This window comes from Bufo gargarizans, chromosome 3 (assembly GCF_014858855.1).
Source record: "Bufo gargarizans isolate SCDJY-AF-19 chromosome 3, ASM1485885v1, whole genome shotgun sequence".
Taxonomy (NCBI): domain Eukaryota; kingdom Metazoa; phylum Chordata; class Amphibia; order Anura; family Bufonidae; genus Bufo; species Bufo gargarizans.
This window is the reverse complement of record NC_058082.1, coordinates 606,084,202-606,105,675: the sequence shown is the minus strand read 5'-3', so window position 1 is coordinate 606,105,675 and position 21,474 is coordinate 606,084,202. Positions and strand designations below refer to the sequence as shown.

General features: G+C 46.6%; 1 protein-coding gene across 3 annotated transcripts in view; it reads left to right on the top strand.

Moving 5' to 3' along the window:
- The window catches only part of LOC122933062 (tRNA (cytosine(34)-C(5))-methyltransferase, mitochondrial-like), a 62,323-nt gene extending 46,153 nt beyond the window's left edge, over positions 1–16,170 (top strand). For 2 of the 3 annotated variants that reach the window (XM_044287807.1, XM_044287806.1), the window contains one exon: positions 14,414–16,170. In XM_044287807.1, coding sequence (XP_044143742.1) covers positions 14,414–14,672 — 259 coding nt within the window. In that variant the 3' untranslated portion in view covers positions 14,673–16,170. The remainder of the gene's footprint in view (positions 1–14,413) is intronic. The other variant, XR_006388376.1, reaches the window with a different exon arrangement.
- The last annotated feature ends 5,304 nt before the right edge of the window (positions 16,171–21,474 follow it).

Sequence of the window (21,474 nt, the reverse complement as noted above, 5' to 3'; positions counted from 1 at the left end):
TCCTGGCATTGTCATCTTGGAATATGCCCGTGCCATCAGGGAAGAAAAAATCCATTGATGGAATAGACTGGTCATTCCGTATGTTCAGGTAGTCAGCTGACCTCATGCTTGGAGCACATACTGTTGCTGAACCTAGACCTGACTAACTTCAGCAACCCCAGATCATAGCACTGCCCCCACAGGCTTGTACAGTAGGCACTAGAAATGATGGGTGCATCACTCATCTGCCTCTCTTCTTACCCTGATGCACCCATCACTCTGGAACAGGGTAAATCTGGACTCATCAGACCACATGACCTTCTTCCATTGCTCCAGAGTCCAATCTCTTTGCTCCCTAGCAAATTGAAGTATTTTTTTTTTTCTGGTTTGCCTCACTGATTAGTTGTTTTCTTATGGCTACACAGCTGTTCAGTCCCAATCCCTTGAGTTCCCTTCGCATTGTGCGTGTGGAAATGCTCTTACTTTCACTATTAAACATAGCCCTCAGTTCTACTGTTGTTTTTCTTCGATTTGATTTCACCAATCGTTTAAGTGATCGCCGATCTTGATCATTCAGGATCTTTTTCCAGTCCCATTTCCTCCTCTAATACGATGGGTCCCCACTATCCTTCCAGTTTTTAATAATGTTTTGGACAGTTCTTAACCCAATTTTAGTAGTTTCTGCAATGTCCTTAGATGTTTTCTCTGCTTAATGCAGCCAATGATTTGACCCTTAGCAAACAGACTAACAATTTTTCCACGACCACGAGATGTGTCTTTCGACATGGTTGTTTAAGAAATGAGAAGCAACTCATTGCACCAGTTGGGGGTAAATAACTTGTTGCCAGCTGAAAGATAATCGCCCATGCAGTAATTATCCAATAGGAGGCTCATAACTATTTGCTTAGTTAAATCCAGGTGGTGACTTTTTTTTTTTTGGACAGGCAGTGTATGTGTGGCTGATATAATCAGTGCAGGGAGGAGAATATGGCGCTGAGGTCTAATGATACATTTGGTTGATATAATCGATGCAGGGAGGAGAATATGGAGCTGCATTTTAATGATACATTATGCAAGTGGCTTGGAAAAGTTGGCTAGGCGAGTATAAATCTGGTCCATAAAGTGTCAAGACACAGCAAAGAGCACACAATGCCAAAGGTACAATCTAAGAATGTGATGAATGCTGCAACCCTGTGTGAGGTCAATATTCCTCTAGAACAGTATATAAAGCGGTAACTAGTATTGCCCCAACTATCCCTTAAAGGGAACCTGTCACCTGGATTTTGGGTATAGAGCTGGGTATCAAAACTGATTTGATACATATGCAAATTAACCTGAGATGAGTCCTGCTACTTTCACACCTGCTTTCAGTGCGGATCCGTCTTGTATCTGCGCAGACGGATCGGCACGGATAATGCAAACGCTTGTATCCATTCAGAACGGATCCGTTTGCATTATTCTTTTACAAAAAAGTCTAAGTCTAAACTGATCCGTCCTGACTTAGATTGAAAGTCAATGGGGGAAGGATCTGTTTTCAATTGCACCATATTGCACCAAGCTGCGTTTTGGTGTCCGCCTCAAAATCGGAACGGAGACCGAACGCAGCCAAACTGATGCCTTCTGAACGGATCCTTATCCATTCAGAATGCATTGGGGCTGAACTGATCCATTTTGGGCCGCTTGTGAGAGCCCTGAACGGATCTCACAAATGTAAACCAAACGCCAGTGTGAAAGTAGCCTTACCCTGTCCTGGAACCTACCCCTGTAGCACAATTCAAAATCCCTTAAACTAGTGTCACGATACGTTTCCTTCTAAATTTAAATGTATCAGCCGACAAACAACAAAGACAAAAATCTAACACCGTAGAGGCCAAACAAGGCCACCTGCACACGTTGCAAAATATGTGCTTTTTTCCGTGCGGATCCCCGTGCAGAAATACTGCAGCACAGTACAGTTCCATCAAAGTGTATGAGGTTAGACAATTGTCCTGTACGCTTTGCAGATTTTTTTCTTTGCAGAAATTGACCTGAAATGTGGATCACTAAATCCGCAGCATCTCAATTATGTTTACGGTTTTAGCTGTGGACCTCACCCTTTTTTAATGAAGGGTGGGATCTGTAACAAAACTGCATCAAATCCGCACCAAAAACCGCTGTTAGAAATTGCAAATTTTGGTGCGGATACGGTGCAGAAATCAGCACGGAAGTTCATGCAGATCTTAAGTGCGTTGACCTGCGCTGCTGTGCAGTGGGCCTACCAGTAAAACATAAAGCCTGTATGGTAGCGGTATTAGCAGAATCACCAGGCCCTCGATGGAGCCGCTCAGACATTGAGCTGGTATGGAGGGCATACAGCTGGCCACACACATAGATGGCTACTTATTACTACAAGCTAATGCTCTTTTACACTTGCGTTGTCCGGGTCCATCGTGTTCTCAATTTGCCGGAATTACACGCCGGATCCGGAAAAACGCAAGTGAACTGAAAGCATTTGAAGACGGATCAGTCTTTAAAATGCGTTCAGTGTTACTATGGCAGCCAGGACGCTATTAAAGTCCTGGTTGCCATAGTAGGAGCGGGGGAGCGGCATACTTACAGTCCGTGCGGCTCCCGGGGCGCTCCAGAATGACGTCAGAGCGCCCCATGCGCATGGATGACGTGATCCATGCGATCACGTCATCCATGCGCGTGGGGCGCCCTGACGTCACTCTGGAGCGCCCCGGGAGCCGCACGGACGGTAAGTATGCTGCTCCCCCGCTCCCCACTACACTTTACCATGGCAAACAGGACTTTAGCGTCCTGGTAGCCATGGTAACCATTCAGAAAAAGCGAAACGTCGGATCCGGTAATGCGCCGAAACGACGTTTAGCTTAAGGCCGGATCCGGATCAATGCCTTTCAATGGAAATTTATTCCGGATCCGGCCTTGCGGCAAGTCTTCAGGATTTTTGGCCGGAGCAAAAAGCGCAGCATGCTGCGGTATTTTCTCCGGCCAAAAAACTTTCCGGTCCGGAACTGAAGACATCCTGATGCATCCTGAATGGATTTCTCTCCATTCAGAATGCATGGGGATAGTCCTGATCAGGATTCTTCCGGCATAGAGCCCCGACGACGGAACTCTATGCCGGAACGGAGCAACGCGAGAGTCAGTCCGGACAAGGAGCGCAGCGGTGGGGGAGGACGTCCATGAAGAGGCTTGGCTGGGCAGGACTGGTGAGGAAAGGGTTAGTGGGGAGTGGGGGCGGGAGCGGAGGTGAGGCGCGAGTTGCTTGGGCGACGGGGGGCGTGGCCAGAGGAGAGAAGGAGGAAGGAGGCGGAAGTGAGAGCAGTCTGGCCAGGAGACGGAATCGAACGGACGGCAGCATGTCGGCGCCTGGACTGTCAGTTGAGGAGATGTTGGAGAGGTTGAGGAGAGAAGCGGAGGTGAGGGGGCCTGGCTGGCTGCAGGAGCAGGTTGGTGCCTGCATAGTTTCGCCTGCTCCTGTGGCTTCCCCTAATGTTCGGGCTGCCCGGCCGCGGCGTGGTATTCCGCCGGCGCGCCTAAGCCCTGAAGTCACCCCCCGGGCCCGGCGCCGAGTAGGGAGCCCCTCTGTGGACCCTCGGCGGCGGGGAGCGGCCGCTAGGGCTTCAGCGAGCCGCTCCCGCCGTGGGAGGAATCCCGATACGCGGCGGGGCCCTGTGAGGAGTGGGACGCCCCTTCCCCCGCTCCCTGCGGCTGTGCAGCAGGATTCGGGACCGGGTACGGTGGACCGGCCCAGTCCCTCCTTTAGCGGGCGGTCCACTCGGCTGTTTGATGAGGATCGGGTCCCTCGGACTGCGATGGGGGAGGACGAATACCGGCGCAGGTCCAGAGAAGATTTGAGCAGCGTGGAAGAAGGTCCCCTTGCAGTGGCGGAGGCCGCGGTCTCGTCCCGGTGTCCGGCCAGTGTGGTGCAGAGGGTCGTGCAGGTGGTCCAGGAGGAGCAGCCGTCGACGTCCAGGAGCTATGATGGAGCAGTGTCCGTGCGGCAGGAGTCAGGACCTTCGGCAGCGGGAGTCACAGCGCCCGTGGTGCCTGGTGAGATTGCTTGGGGCTCCATGTTAGGGCAGGGTCTCCCGGTGGGTGGGGGGGGGGACCATGGGGGAGTTTGGTAAGGGTTTGGGGCAGTTGTTGGGGGGATTGGCGGGATGGTTGTCTGGTATGGGAGCTGGTGGGGGGTCTCCGGCGCCTGGGTGGGGAGTGGGGCCGGGGTCGGGGGTTGGTGCGCGGGGGGTTGCGGCGGGGTTGGGGTCGGTGTCTGTGGAGACGCAGGCGGGTGGAGAAGGGGAGGGGCAGAGGTTGGATGATAGGGCTCGTGGTGAGGTGTATGTGTGCTTTGAGGGGCCGCTGGGGGCTCATTTGAAGCAAGAGGTGAGGGAAAAGATTTGGAAAGGCGAGTACGTGGAGATATTCTCGCTGCTTCCGTTAGAAAGGTTTAATTTGGATAGGGGTAAGAAGGACGAAGGAAAAAAGGAGGAGGAGGAGAAGCGGCGGCACCGTTTGATCCCACGTACTTTTGCTAATTGGCTGCAGGCGTTTGCCATATTAGCAAGTGTCATTGGGGAAAGGGCTCCGGAATGTTGTTCGGCGCTTTTTTGCTACCAGGACGCTATTGGGGAGGCGTATAGAGTTTATGGGGGGGTGGGCTGGCTCAGGTACGATGAGCAGTTCCGGCAGCGTAAGGCGGTGAGGCCTGATATCCGGTGGGATCATAAGGATATTGGGTTGTAGTTGAGGGTGACGGCGCCTCCTAGGGCTGGGCAGTCCTTTCGGGGGGAGTCCGGGGGATCTTCCCCGGGGGCGTTGGCAGCGGCATCGCCGGTGCGGGTGGAAGAGATGCAGGGGTTCCTAGATAGATACCCGGATCGGGTTGCGGCTGGTTTGTTGGGGGATGGTTTTAGGTTTGGTTTTCGGATTCCATCGGTTGTTACGGCGGGGCCTGTGGTTCATAAGAATCTCAGGTCTGCGCTTGTTCATGCGGATGTGGTGACGGAGAAGTTGAGGAAGGAAGTGGAGTTGGGGCGGATGGCGGGTCCGTTTAAAGAGCCGCCGATTGGGGGGTTGAGGGTGTCTCCGCTGGGGGTAGTGCCGAAGAAAGAGCCAAACAAGTTTCGGCTCATTCATCATTTGTCTTACCCGAAAGGTGCGTCGGTCAATGATGGTATAGATCCTGATCTTTGTTCGGTGGTTTACACCTCATTTGATGCGGCTGTGAAGTGGGTGAGGCGGTTGGGGCGGGGGGCATTGATGGCTAAGGTTGATGTGGAGGCGGCTTTTCGCCTGCTTCCAGTACACGGGGAGAGCATGGGATTATTGGGTTGTTTTTGGGATGGGGAATATTTTGTGGATCGGTGCTTGCCGATGGGCTGCTCTCTTTCGTGTGCATATTTTGAGACCTTTAGCTCCTTTTTGGAATGGGTAGTGGTGGAAGTTTCCGGTTGTTCCTCCGTTATCCATTATTTAGACGATTTTTTATGTTTAGGGCCGGCGGATTCACGGGTTTGTTCTTTGTTGCATACAGTGCAGTCGGTTTTTGCGCGCTTTGGGGTTCCGTTGGCGCAGGAGAAGACGTTGGGTCCGGTGACGGAATTGTGTTTTTTGGGGATTGTGATAGATACGGAACTGATGGAGTGTAGGCTTCCCCAGGATAAGTTGGTGGATTTGCGTCAGGAGATTGATGGGGCCATTGGGAGGGAGAAGATTAGGTTGCGGGAGTTGTTAGGTAAATTGAATTTTGCGTGTCAAATTATGCCTATGGGTAGAATTTTTTGTAGAAGATTGGCCGCAGCTACGGCGGGGGTGTCGGTGCCGTATCATTTTATCAGGTTACGTAAAGAGCTAAAAGGGGATCTGAGGGTGTGGGCGGAGTTTTTGGGTCAGTACAATGGTAGGTCTTTGGTGATGGCGGAGTTGTGTGATAGCGTGGATTTTGAGTTATATACAGACGCGTCCGGGGGGGTGGGTTTTGGGGCTTATTGCCAGGGACAATGGTGTGCGGGTACGTGGCCAGAGTCGTGGGTAAGTCGGGGGTGGGTAAGAAACATGGCCTTGTTGGAACTTTTTCCCATTGTGATGGCGGTGGTGTTGTGGGGCGAGAAATTGGAAAACAGGAAGGTGCGCTTTCATTGTGACAATTTGGGGGTGGTTCAGGCTATCAACAGTTTGTCCGCATCTTCCCCGCCGGTGGTTAGGCTGTTACAGTTTTTGGTATTGCGGTGTTTGTCGATTAACGTGTGGTTGGTGGCGGCACATGTGGCTGGAGTGGCTAATTCAGTGGCGGATTCTCTTTCTCGTTTGCAGTGGGAGCGGTTCCGGCTTCTTGCGCCAGAAGCGGAGGCGGAGGGTCTGGAGTGTCCGGCGTGGCTGTGGGCGATCCTGGAGGAGAAGTGATGGGGTTGTTGAGGGATTCGTGGGGAGCTGGCGGAGTGGATGGTGAGGTGCGGTTGTTGATGTTGTTGGGGCAGTTGAAGAGTGAGGGGTGGTCGGTGTCCAAGGTGAATCATCTTGTTTCAGGTATAGCGTTTGGTTTTAAGTGGCGGGGGCTGCCTGATTTGACTAAGAGTTTTTTGGTGCGACAGGTTTTGAAGGGTTGGCGTAGGGGTGCGGGCAGGGTGCCGGATTGTCGGAGGCCGGTGTCTTTTGAGTTGTTGGTGCAAATGGGGGATAGGTTGAGTGGTGTTTGTAGTTCGGGGTGGGAGCTAGGGCTGTTTAAGGCGGCATTTGCGTTGGCGTTCTTTGGGGCTTTTCGCTTGGGGGAGTTGGTGTGTGAGAGTGTCCGGAGGGCGGGGGGCCTTAGGAGCGAGGATGTTGAGTGGGTGGGGGATAGGTTGCATATTCGGATTCGCAGGTCGAAAACGGATCAGGAGGGTAGGGGGCTGCGTTTTACGTTGTTTGCAGTGCCGGGGTGTAGTATGTGCCCGGTGAGGTGTGCGGAATCGTATGGCGCGAGGCTGCGGAGGGACGAGGTCCCGTTTCTGAGGCATGAGGATGGTTCCTTTTTGTCTCGGTTTCAGTTTCTGGCGGTCTTTAGGAAATGTTTGAAGGTTTTGGGGGTGCCGGTCAAGGATTATTCTGGGCATTCATTCAGAATTGGTGCGGCAACGGAGGCAGCCAGGTTGGGCGCCAGTGAGGAGGTGATTAGGCGGATTGGGCGTTGGGAGTCGGTTCGCTTTAAATCGTATGTGCGGCCTGCATTGTTGTAGAGTACGGATGGGGGAGGTGATGTTGATTTTGTCCCTTTTGTGTTCACAGGTCGGATGATGGCGGCGTTGGTGTGGATTTTGGGGCACTCCTATGTGTTCTGGGGTGCGATCAGAGCGGATGTGAGGCCGAGTGGGCGGCAGTTGGGTGTGAGTCCGGAGTTGGCTACGGTCCGGTGGTTAGGCGTTAGAGGTATGTTGTGGGGCGGAGTGTTGAGGGAGGTGCATTGTTTCGTTCGTTTAGATCGTCCTCCTGATGTGTTGGCGTTGCACGTGGGGGGGAATGATTTAGGGAAGCGTCCGTTTAGGGAATTGGTTCGGGATGTCAAGTTTGACTTACTCAGGATTTGGGTGTTGTTTCCGGGGGTTATCATTGTCTGGTCTGATATTGTGCCGCGGAAGGTGTGGAGAGGTGCGAGGTCGGTGGAGAGCCTGAATAAGGCTAGGATAAAGGTAAACAGAGCAGTGGGCCGTTTTATGGCGAGGAATGGTGGTGTGGTGGTGCGGCATGAGGTGTTGGAGAAGGGTGAGGGTGCGTTTTGGAGAGCAGATGTGGTGCATCTGAATGCGGTCGGTACGGATTTGTGGGCTCTGGGGCTCCAGAGTGGAGTGGAGATAGCTTTGCGGATGTGGAGGGACGCGCAGGGTTGAGGTAGTCAAGCTGCGCGTTCTTGGAGGCGGGGGAGGTCCTTGAAGTGGTGAAATATGGTGGTACCTGAGGATGGGAGGGCCCCGCGGGAGGGGCTGGACTCTCATTGAGGAGCTGATAGGAACTAAGTACGCGTCCATCAGTTGCTGCCTCCGAGCTCGGTTCAACGGCTGGGGGCAAGATGGAGACGCAGGTGTTTCAGTGTTTATAAAGTTATTGGGGCTTCTAGGACCTCCCTCGTCAGGGGTTAACTCATGTTATATTTATGTTGTATTTATTTAATAAACGGCTGCTGTGGCCGATTAAATCCAAGCAGTGGTGTGGTGTGTTTATTTATATGGGGTAGGGTGAGGGGTGGAGGTTAGGGGATGGGTAGGTTTATAGGACTGAACGAATAGCCAATGCCTGCTTCAAGTCAGTCCGGACAAGGAGCGCAGCGGTGGGGGAGGACGTCCATGAAGAGGCTTGGCTGGGCAGGACTGGTGAGGAAAGGGTTAGTGGGGAGTGGGGGCCGGGAGCGGAGGTGAGGCGCGAGTTGCTTGGGCGACGGGGGGCGTGGCCAGAGGAGAGAAGGAGGAAGGAGGCGGAAGTGAGAGCAGTCTGGCCAGGAGACGGAATCGCCCACCCGCCCGACCCTATTGGAAGAGGTGGTTGTGAGGTTGGGGTTGTTATATGTCGCGGCAGTCGTGGAGGCGGGGGAGGTCCTTGAAGTGGTGAAATATGGTGGTACCTGAGGATGGGAGGGCCCCGCGGGAGAGGCTGGACTCTCATTGAGGAGCTGATAGGAACTAAGTACGCGTCCATCAGTTGCTGCCTCCGAGCTCGGTTCAACGGCTGGGGGCAAGATGGAGACGCAGGTGTTCCAGTGTTTATAAAGTTATTGGGGCTTCTAGGACCTCCCTCGTCAGGGGTTAACTCATGTTATATTTATGTTGTATTTATTTAATAAACGGCTGCTGTGGCCGATTAAATCCAAGCAGTGGTGTGGTGTGTTTATTTATATGGGGTAGGGTGAGGGGTGGAGGTTAGGGGATGGGTAGGTTTATAGGACTGAACGAATAGCCAATGCCTGCTTCATGTGAAAGAGCCCTTAGCAGTTGGTTGTGCTGTTTGTCCACCATAAGCTGCACTTGTAGATGTGGAATATCCAGCGCTCTCTCTATATAACCTTGAACGCTGACGTTCAGTGAAATCCCAGCAATGTCAAGGTTCTTATTGTTTTTAAATCTCATTGCTTTTTCTCCAGTTCCAGTATAATATCAGCACAAAGCCTGTTGTGCGGTGTGTAATATACAGAGTCCAGGGGACCGGGCTTATAGATCACAATGTATCCGAGCTGCAAGGAAAGATTTATGAGCGTGGAAACCATCCCATTCAGTATTGATACCGCTCCCTTCTACTGTCCCGCAGGCTTCCAGCATGGCCATTCTCGGGGTCTGGCACAGGACATGAACCTGTAGTTTAGATTCCCTGCTTGTGAATTATTCAACAATTCTGAATATCCTGGGCAAATATTTCTATCAAAGTACAAAGGAATTTCAAGACATCAGTGATTTTTCTTTGTAGCTTCATGCGAAGGATCAATAATCCCTGGTGGGCCATGAGCTGCCAGAGGTCATGGGTGGCCTTTTCAGAAGACAGCACCAGCTACTAGAATAACATGATGACAAAGTCACTGCAGATATCACTGATCGGACCACACCAAACAGTGCAATGTGAATATGAACTAGAACGCGGTTTATGTAATACAGAACATCGCGTCTCACTTTATTGCACCAGATGGGAGAAATATTTCTCAGCAAAGCTGCCTTGAAGTTACGGAGGTGACACTTGTGTGATCTGGCTGCACAGCCGGAGCTCCAAACCACCAGATTTTCCAATTTGGCCAGCCGTATGTTAGAGTAACTAGGGAAAACAGTATTGTTTACCGAGAGAAGCCAGCAGCACCCGTGTGACCATATCTGAAGCTTTTGGCTCTCGTACTTACACTTCCTGTGATTTATACGCTGTATCTATGTCCATTTAACTATTAGGATGCCCTGGTACTATAGTGGCTCTTTGATGATGTATTACGGTTAGTGCTTTCCTGCTATTTCAGATCTTTGAATATTTTACTGTAGCTTAGCTGCATTTCTACAGACTAGGTAGCAGGCCAATACAATGACCATACACATTAGGCTTAGGCTAATTTCTGCAGGAACAACTGACCATCTAATGGGCATGAAAAATTAAGGGAGGACAGCGCGCCTAGTTTAGTGAGCAATGGGTGCAAGTCTCTGGGGGAGTGGTAAGTACCCCCACAGGGATCAGATGATCGGCAAAAATAGAAAAAAATCAGATGGAGACAGCACGTCCTCAAGTGAAGATTTATTCCAGATGCGAAGTTTCAGCTGATAGAGCCTTTTACAAGCATGCATACACCAATCGTGCAGGGGTTTAAATACCCCAGTAGTGCTGGCCCAACCCCTCAGTTGACATCACTGGGGTCAAAGGTGTGGCCAGAAAAACAATCAATAAAAATAAATAACGATATTATATACATATGTCAGAATTGTTCAAAATACATCTAATTAACAGCAAAGAAATTCAGAATCTCAATTGTGCCATATTGAAAACATGAGACCCCTTAATCCATATGACAAGCGAGGGCTATGAATAGCTGGGGTCATGAATATGTAAGAGCTATATGCAGATCAAGTCCTTAAGTTGTCCCCTAGAATCAAAACCAGCCGTAATGCATATAATTCTAAAGTTAATGAACATGATATAATGTTGCTGAGGATGTATAGTGATACCTGTATCCTTAGTGGTCGCGTCATCAGTGTATGCAAGATGTAGGCCACACGTGTAGGACACTGAAGAGCGAGCCTGGCCAAGATGCGTGCAGAAGCTGAAAATTGTCACATATAGTAAGTGATACTAGGCGCCTATAAGGGGATAAATAATATGTGCCTCACTAATATTGGTTGGTTGTCAGGGACGCCATATAGCGTACTCCATAATATAGGTTGCATCTAATGGGTATGAGATGTGTGGTTGATGTTCATTCCACGTGTCAAAGGAAATTGGAATCGGCATGTTGGATTTGACATGAGAGGTATCTGGAAGCAGTCTGCTCCCCATTGCCAAACAGAGCAGGTATGTAAAAGGGAAGCAGGTCAAGAGGAATAGCTGCCACCCAACATCTCTTGGAAGTGTATGGACAGCTTTGGTTTAGTGGTTTATTGGTAGACCACAGATGCAGCCCAAGCAGATCACAGGCTGCCTTTGAGGTCAGTGCTGCAGGCAAATAGTCCATAGCCTTAAAGTATTACACAATATACTGATAACCTCAAGAGTCCTACTGAATAGACTGTTAGAATTTGTATTATGGCAAGAAAAAAGCAGCTAAGCAAAAAAAAAAAAAAAACAAGTGGCCATCATTACTTTAAGAAATGAAGGTCAGTCAGTCCAAAAAATTGGAAAAACTTTGAAAGTGTCCCCAAGTGCAGTCACAAAAACCATCAAGCGCTACAAAGAAACTGGCTCACATGCGGACCGCCCCAGGAAAGGAAGACCAAGAGTCACCTCTGCTGCGGAGGATAAGTTCATCCGAGTCACCTGCCTCAGAAATCACAGGTTAACAGCAGCTCAGATTAGAGACCAGGTCAATGCCACACAAAGTTCTAGCAGCAGACACATCTCTAGAACAACTGTTAAGAGGAGACTGTGTGAATCAGGCCTTCATGGTAGAATATCTGCTAGGAAACCACTGCTAAGGACAGGCAACAAGCAGAAGAGACTTGTTTGGGCTAAAGAACAGAAGGAATGGACCAGGGAAATCTGTGCTTTGCTCTGATGAGTCCAAATTTGAGATCTTTGGTTCCAACCACCGTGTTTTTGTGCGACGCAGAAAAGGTGAACGGATGGACTCTACATGCCTGGTTCCCACTGTGAAGCATGGAGGAGGAGGTGTGATGGTGTGGGGGTGCTTTGCTGGTGACACTGTTGGGGATTTATTCAAAATTGAAGGCATACTGAACCAGCATGGCTACCACAGCATCTTGCAGCGGCATGCTATTCCATCCGGTTTGCGTTTAGTTGGACCATCATTTATTTTTCAACAGGACAATGACCCCAAACACACCTCCAGGCTGTGTAAGGGCTATTTGACCATGAAGGAGAGTGATGGGGTGCTGCGTCAGATGACCTGGCCTCCACAGTCACCAGACCTGAACCCAATCGAAATGGTTTGGGGTCAGCTGGACCGCAGAGTGAAGGCAAAAGGGCCAACAAGTGCTAAGCATCTCTGGGAACTCCTTCAAGACTGTTGGAAGACCATTTCAGGTGACTACCTCTTGAAGCTCATCAAGAGAATGCCAAGAGTGTGCAAAGCAGTAATCAAAGCAAAAGGTGGCTACTTTGAAGAACCTAGAATATGACAGATTTTCAGTTGTTTCACACTTTTTTGTTATGTATATAATTCCACATGTGTTAATTCATAGTTTTGATGCCTTCAGTGTGCATCTAGTCATGAAAATAAAGAAAACTCTTTGAATGAGGTGTGTCCAAACTTTTGGTCTGTACTCTATATATATTATTTATTTTTTTCTTCCTTTTTGGTATCTTTATGTCTCAATAACCTTGACTTAGATGGAGCTGTGTAAGGCCTTGTTTTTGAGAGATGAGTGGTAGTTTTTTATTTGTACCATTTTAAGATACCTGCAACTTTTTAACTACTTTTTATTCTATGTGTGGTAGGCAAGGTGACTAAACAAGTAATTCCGTTATTTTTTAAAAATGTTTAAGCACATTCGCTGTGCAGTAAAAATTGACAATAACTTTATTCAGATGGTCAGTACAAAATTACCAAATTTTGGTAGTTATTTTATGGGTTACTGCTTTTGCACAGTAAAAATAAGGTTTAAATGGATTTTCCCTTCTCGGGATGTGTGGCATATTGCTAAGAAATGCTACAAATGTCAGATAGGTACTGGTCCCACCTCTGGGAACTGCTTTTATTTTCCAAGTGAAAAATGTGTGGCACCCTCTCTTTTTACTGCCATGAGCACCCTCAGAAGTCCCATAGCAGTGAATGGAGATCAAGCTGTCCAAGTGCAGCCCCCTCTTGATTCATCGCTTTGGGACTGCTGGAAAATAGCTGTGCAAGTGCTCGGCTATTATCAGAACGTCTATAGTGGTTACTGGGGGAGGGGCTCTCCACTTTGAGGGCACTATTCTGTAAATAGCAGCGGGTCCCAGAGTTGGGACCTGCACCTATATGACTATGACATTTGTGGCATGCGACAAATGTTGAGACTGGAAAACTCCTTTAATAGTCATATGCTTTATTTGTAGCTCTATCCTGAGAGCCTACGCTTTTTGACAGAGCAGTTGTGAGGGTTTGTTTCTTGAAGAACACGCTGTAGTTTTCGTTGGTAAATGTGACATTTTCATTACTCGTGACTTTATTTTTTGGGAGGTGAACTGACCATAGAGCAACACTTTTTATCGGTTTTTGTTATAGTGTTCACTATGCAGCATAAATAAAATGTTAACTTTATTCAATGCGATTGAGATGATACTGAATTTATATAGTTTTTTTTTGTTAATAGTTTCCTACTTTTGCAAAATTAAATCACTTTTTTGAAATAAAATGCTTTGTGTTGCCATTTCCTAAGTACCAAAGCAGAGCTGTCTGGGGGCTTATTATATGTTGGTACAGGATCACTTTTGATTAAATTTTTTGGGTGTTGAGTGGACTAAGCAGAGACAAATCTGGCATTGTGTGTTATTGTTTCCTTTTTACAGCGCTCACTTTATGGGATAAATAATGTGATCATTTTATATTTCAGACCATTAGGGTACGGCTACACGGTGACACTGGTTGCAGCCAGGTTCACAGATTGGCGGTGCAAATGAATGGGATTGCCGCACCAGTCACAAGAAATCTAGCAGTGTGGGATAAGCCATACCCTTATAGACACAGCAAAATCCAAATATGTATCTTTCTTTTTTTTTTTCATTAACAAAGGGCTTGATGAGGGAAAAAGGGGGATCATTTTGTACTTCATTTTTTTAAAATTTTTCAGTTATTTTACTTATTTCCCCTGTTTTATTTTATCCAAGTCTCCAAGGTTGTTAGCTCTTACTTTGGTGTATAAACACAGGCTCACCGGCATGGGGAAGCTGATTTTCTACTACAACAAGAGCTGAATGGTTATAAAGTACAAGTAGCTAGACCACGTGAGGGAGAATTTTATCAGATAATTGCTGCACATTTACTGTGGGGATGATCTGCTTTAGAGGAGCCCCAGCGCTGTCTCATTTCTGTTAGTGTCGAACGCAGCATTATCGTCAGTGGAGATTGTCCGCCCAGATGACCCTATTTGCTTGTTCTTTGCTCTGAATTGAAGGACATTCAAAACCAGGTCACTTATTAGTGAGGGTCAAGCATCTGCCATTACCGTTTAGAACATAAATATTTCAGAATTTGTCAAATAAAGAATTTTTTCCGCTGACCTTGTGGGCAGGATAATCTCCTTTTTATAACACTAGTTTGTCTTTGCTCTTGTTTCTAATTGCACAGGTCTGCCATCCATGCCCTTCGTCCCGGAGGATCAGTGGTGTATTCTACATGCACATTATCGGAGGCTGAAAACAGCGCCGTGGTTTCCAGCGTCTTGAACTCTTGCAGAGACGTCCTCTCCGTGGACCTGAGTGACTTGGCCAATACATTATCCCATGAGTTCACATTTTCAGCACACGTAACTCATGGACTGTTAGTTCTCCCACGTAAAGGAAAAGCCTGGGGACCGATGTTTGTATCTAAGTTAATAAAACTGTAGTTCAAGTTCTTGTGGTCGGTAGAAACTGATTAACTGCTCCCAACTAAACGGAACAAAAAGTGTTTTGCTTTGTTTTTGTTTTTTGTTGTTACTGTGATCGTTCATATTTTTTATGTTTTTAAAGGGAATTTCCCACAAAGAACATGTATCCCCTATCCACAGGTATGGGGTAAAACTGGCAGATTGCTAGGGATCTGTCTACTGGGACGCTCAGCGATGAAGTCATCGGGGGTCCCTAATTACTCATATGAATGGAGCAATAGTTTGCATGTGTGACAACCACTCCATTTTTTTCTATGGTACTTTTGGGGAAAGAGATGAGCACTGTGATCAGCAGTCCTATGGAAGTGAAGAGAATGATGATCATGCATGCACAAAGCATGTATCCCTTATACAGAATACATAGAGCATGTGTGATCACCAGGGGCCTGTCTGTTGGGACCCACAGCGATTTAAGAGAGTGGAGGTCCCCAATGCTCCATATGAATGTAGAAGTTGTGTGCATGCATGACCACCGCTCTATTCACTTCTATGGTACTGTTGGTGGTAGAGCATTGTACTTAGCATAGCCATAGAATTGCATGGAACGATGGTCATGCATGCACACTACTATGGTGAATCGTCCCTGTCCGCAGTGGGGCTCACAATCTAAGTTCCCTATCAGTATGTGGGAGGAAACACATGGAGAACACCCAAACGTCATGCAGATGATGGAGTTGGATTCGAACCTAGGACCCCAGGGCTGCAAGGCACCAGTGCTGACCACTGAGTCACCGGTGCTGCCCAGTCCAAAACTGTCATTTACACACATTATTCCAAACATTTTAACCCCTGCGCTATAACACAATAACGTTCTTGGACCCTGGTAAGAGGTTGTCCACGGCTGCCATTACAGTCCTCCGAATGTATAAGCGATGAAAGCTTTATTTATACATTAGCGCTAACTGCAGACGCTTTAGTAGAACTCATGCATGAACATTTCATTTTAAATTCATAAAGACTTGTATTTTCCAGCGATGATTTATATTCCGGCGCTGTCATAGGAAGCCCAAGATGCCTTATTTGCTAAGTTGTTTACTGGTAACGAGAGACTTGTGTTTACTGCAAAGGTCAGAGACTCCATTGACATTGCCTTTCATCTCTACCAGATTTACTAAATAGGAATTAAAAGGTTAAACTGTGTCAAAAAAACAGCTTGAAGTTTCCTCCTCTTGCTTGAAGGAGTCGGTTTGCACCAGGATGTAAATTGAATTACCAAAGATGATTAGTAACAATAATTGTTTTGTGTTTTGCATATAAAACCCTCCAAGCATGAGAAGCCCTTTATAGTCTTTATCTCTTCCCTTTGTAATTACCATGCTTATATGGTTTTATAGCACACCACCCTTTTCTAGACAGTGCACTTTATCTAGACTTGATCCACAGATTAGGATCTATTTATTTCCTCCTACTGAGGTAGCGCCAACCTACTCCACAGCATTGGACAGATACTGTCACTATTCACACTAGTTAATTTTTTTTCTCACCCTAATTTCATTATCTCAGGCACACAGTAGGGCCAAAATCATAGGTAACCAATAAAACCATTGGCATGTTTTTTGGAGTATGGTAGGAAGCGGCGAAGCTTTTGTAATAGCATATAATGTGTCATAATCTGGCCATTATGACACATTTATATGTAGAGGGTATGCAAGCTCTGCCTCTTATGCCATCCCATAAGTCAAATGTTCAACCTTTTAAACAGGCCTTGAGACATGACTTAGATAATAATTAAGCCAGCATCTCATCTGCAAACAGCTGTCTCAAGGTGATTGCCCTTCATTGGTTCAGAATAAAGAGTCCAGGATTAACTAAGTGAGAGGCCTAGGTCAGGATTCTGGAGGTACTATATTTTCTTTCTGAAGAGCGCCTAATCAGTGTGAAGAGTCTTATAGGCTAGGGAAGAGTGTATGCAAATTAGCTCACAAGACCTGTTTAAAAGGTTGAATGTTGACTTACAGGATAGCTACCTTACATCTGGTGGCATCAAAGCTTGCTAAGAGCTCATTATTCCCAGAAATCCAGAGGAGCGTTGCCTGGTCTATAAGACTCTTCACACCGGTTAGGCGCTCTCCATAAGGAGATATAGTATCACTCGAAAGCAAGAGGGTGGTAATATTTCTGAAAGTGCTGTATTGTATGCTTTATTGCCAAAGTCCCCAAACGTTTTTTGCCCTGCAAGTTCCATTCAATGTTTAAAGGTGGACTGGTCTGGGAAGACAAATTATAATGAAAGATTTTTCTTAGACCAAGAAAACGCAAAAGAAACCAGAAAAGCACAGTACATTTGTGAGGAATGCAAAATACTGATAATTGAATATCTCAACTCATTATAACTGGATCGCATGTATGACTGCTTCTGCATTGCTTGAAAAAGACCGGGAACGGTCGAAACGTCGCATCATCTTGCTGTTCTTTATGGAATAAACCCACACTATATTTGCTACAATCGACGAGTGCTGCAGACTTTTTTTGTATTGTTATTGATGGTGGATCAACAGCCAGGATCCCGATCTGCTTGCACCATCACTACCGCAGTCAAGGTATTGTGTATGGTCTTTCCAATTGGTTCATTTTTGATATAGTAGTGCTGCCGGACCTCTCTATATATGCTTCTGCATTTACACATGAGACTCAGTGGCCCTGCTCTAGTGATCAGTGAAACTCACAGCAGTCATACCCCCAGCAGTCTACTTTTATTACTTATCCTGTTGGTAAGGAATAAAGGCGGGTTTACACGGCCCGATTGTCACCCATTCCCAATAATCTGCCTGTCTAAACGTGGCGCAGATCACCCAATGGAAAACTAAACACTTGTTTATCGGTGAAACAATCGTTCATGCAGATAGCTAAGTCATTTGTTTCTGGGCAGCAGATAATGCTGTCTAAACAGTACGCTAGCAATAGCCGTTGTCTTCATACTGTGGAGGTGATTTCTGCATGTAAATACACTTCACCTCTACTAACGAGCAGGCAGCTGTCAGGAAGGAACACTTTCTTCCCAACAATTGTGTGCTCAGTCCCTGCATGTAAATGTGTTATTCATGGGCCAACGCTTTAAAGTTAATGTAAGCCCATGAACACATTTTATATTGAAATAAGTCCAAAATTCTATACTGATTAATATTTATACAATACTGTGCAAATGTTTTAGGCAATTGTTGAAAAAATGCCGCAAAGTAAAAATGCTTTCAATAATTGAACTGTTTAAAGGGGTGCTACAGTTTGTTTTAACTGATAATCTATCCTCTGGATAGATCATCAGCATCTGACCGGCGGGGGTCCGACAACCGGGACCCCCGCCGATCAGCTGTTTGAGAAGGCAGCGGCGCTCCAGCAGCGCCACGGCCTTCTCACTGTTTACCGCTGTCCCAGTGACGTCACGCCTGCTATCAACTGGCCTGGGCGTGGCTAAACTCCGTTCACTTGAATGGAGCTTAGCCCCACCCAGGCCAGTTGATACTAGTCGTGATGTCACTGGGCCAGCGGTAAACAGTGAGAAGGCCGCGGTTCTGCTGGAGCGCCGCTGCCTTCTCAAACAGCTGATCGGCGGGGGTCCCCGGTGTTGGACCCCCGCCGGTCAGATGCTGATGATCTATCTAGAGGATAGATCATCAGTTAAAACAAACTGTAGAACCCCTTTAACCACTTCAGCCCCCCTAGCTTAAACCCCCTTAATGACCAGACCACTTTTAACAATTCTGCACTACACTACTTTCACGGTTTATTGCTCGGTCATACAACTTACCACCCAAATGAATTTTACCTCCTTTTATTCTCACTAATAGAGCTTTCATTTGGTGGTATTTCATTGCTGCTGACATTTTTACTTTTTTTGCTATTAATCAAAATTGACCGAAATGTTTGCAAAAAAAATGAAATTTTTCACTTTCTGTTGTAAAAATTTTTCAAATAAAACTATATTTCTATATAAATTTTTCTCAAAATGTATTGTTCTACATGTCTTTGATAAAAAAAATGCAATAAGTGTATATTTATTTGTTTGGGTAAAAGTTATAGCGTTTACAAACTATGGTACAAAAAAATGCATTCACTTTCTGAGCACCTGTCATGATTCCTGAGGTTCTACAATGCCCAGACAGTAGAAACACCCCACAAATGACCCTATTTTGGAAAGTAGACACCCTAAGGTATTCGTTGATAGGCATAGTGAGTTTATGGAAGTTTTTATTTTTTGTCACAAGTTAGCGGAAAATTATGATTATTATTTTTTTTTTCTTACAAAGTCTCATATTCCACTAACTTGTGACAAAAAAGAAAATTTTACATGAACTCACCATACCCTTCACGGAATACTTTGGGGTGTCTTCTTTCCAAAATGGGGTCACATGTGGGGTATTTATACTGCCCTTGCATTTTAGGGGCTCTAAAGCGCGAGAAATAGTTTGGAATCCAAATGTGTAAAAATGCCCTGTGAAATCCTAAAAGTACTCATTGGAATTTGGGCCCCTTTGCGCACCTAGGCTGCAAAAAAGTGTCACACATGTGGTATCGCCGTACTCAGGAGAAATAGGGCCATGTTTTTTGGGGTGTATTTTTACATATACCCATGCTGGGTGAGATAAATATCTCTGTAAAAGACAACTTTTCCCATTTTTTTTATGCAAAGTTATCATTTTAGAGAGATATTTCTCTCACCCAGCATGGGTATATGTAAAAATACACCCCAAACCACATTGCCCTACTTCTCCCGAGTACGGCGATACCACATGTGTGACACTTTTTTGCAGGCTAGGTGCGCAAAGGGGCCCAAATTCCAATGATTACCGTTTAGGAGGGCATTTTTAGACATTTGGATTCCAGACTTCTTCTCACGCTTTAGGGCCCCTAAAATGCCAGGGCAGTATAAATACCCCACAAGTGACCCCAAATTCCAATGAGTATCTTTAGGATTTCACTGGGCATTTTTACGCATTTGGATTCCGTGAGGGGTATGGCGAGTTCATGTAAGATTTAATTTTTTGTCACAAGTTGGTGGAATATGAGACTTTGTAAGAAAAAAAAAAAAAATTGTGCCAAAAAAAAATCTTCTATGAACTCATGGCCCCTCAAAAGTGATCTTTATAGCGCCACAGCGATTTTACAGTGTTTTTGCAGTGATCAGAAAAAAAACCACATTTCTGTCACTGCGGTGGGGCGGACTGAACGCAAGTGTGCGCACAAGATCAGGCCTGATCGGGCGAACACTGCGTTTTTTGTAGAGCCTATAGAACATGTCCTATTCTTGTCTGCAATTGCGGACAAGATAAGGCATTTTCTATATAGTTCTGGCAATGTGCGGATCCGCAAAATGCGGAAAGCACATTGCCGGTGTCCATGTTTTGCGGAGCCTTACAGGGGGTGATCAATGACAGGGGGGTGATCAGGGAGTCTATATGGGGTGATCAGGGGTTAATAAGTGACAGGGGGGGGTGTAGTGTGGTGATTGGTGCTACTTACAGAGCTGCCTGTGTCCTCTGGTGGTCGATCCAAGCAAAAGGGACCACCAGAGGGACCAGGTAGCAGGTGTTAACAAAACAGCGTCTAATATACTTTTTTAGGGTTAAAAAAATCGCATCTACAGCCTGCCAGCGAATGATCGTTGCTGACAGGCTGTAGATGAACTTCTGAGCCGCGCGTTGCTGTGAACGCGCCGATGCGTCCATGAGGAATAAACCGGCCGCCCGCAGGACGCATCTCTGCGTTAGGCGGTCGGGTGAAGGTTAAAGAAGTTGTGCTGTGGGTTAATATTGAAGACCTGTCCTCAGGACAGGTCATCAATATCAAAGTCCCGACACCCCTTCCGATCAGCTGTTTGTAGTGATAGTGTCATGTGAGCCCTGCTTCCTCTTCAAAATGACCTGCATGTTGTCTATTCGTAGAGGCGGCGCAGTGTAGTTACAACTACTTGTCCCTTTCAAGCTGTTGGGTTTGCCAACCAAACCTAGCATGCTTTCCTCTGTAATTTCCTCGGCTTATTCTGCCTGCCACACTGTTCCTTCTGCAATAGTCACGCCCCTACACTATGTTAGCTGGGCAAAGCCAGTGAGAAACATTGCAGAGCAAAGCATGCTGGGGTTCTGTATGTAAACATCCTGCCAGGATACAGCAATGCTGAGAACAGGGTATATGAAGTATAATATGCTCACCTTGGGCAGATAAAAAATGTCTTTATGGGACCAGAGATCCCTTTAAACCCTTCAGTACCAGCGCCGTACATGTACAACGCTGGAGCGATGGGCAAACAGCAGAGACCAGCGGCTAATGACCGCGACCAGCAATAATGCCGATCGCGGTCATTAAAGCCTTTAGATACCGTGATCAAGTGTGATCATGGCATCTAAAGGGTGAAAAACTTGCGCTTACAGGCTTCTTACCGGCATCCTCTGCGGCCAATGACGATGTCAGTAATTGATTTAAAAGCGCTGGGTTTCTCTGAAGCGACCCAGGGTATTGAAGCTGCAATTCTTATTTTGGCCAGCAAGTGAAATTGCTCTTAAGAAATGAGCAATTCTGTACCAATATGGATATATAATAAACATAATCGTACAGAATAAAAAAAAAAAACTGTTTTGTAGCCTCAAACACGAGCTACAGAACCATAAAAAGTTTTAAAAAAATATATATATATAAAAGTTTGTCACCCCCCTTTACGTAGAATAAAAAAGTAAATACACAAATAACAAAAAATATAAACATGGGAATCACCTCGTCCAAAAACGCCCATACTATTAAAATATAAAAATATTTTTCCAATATGGTG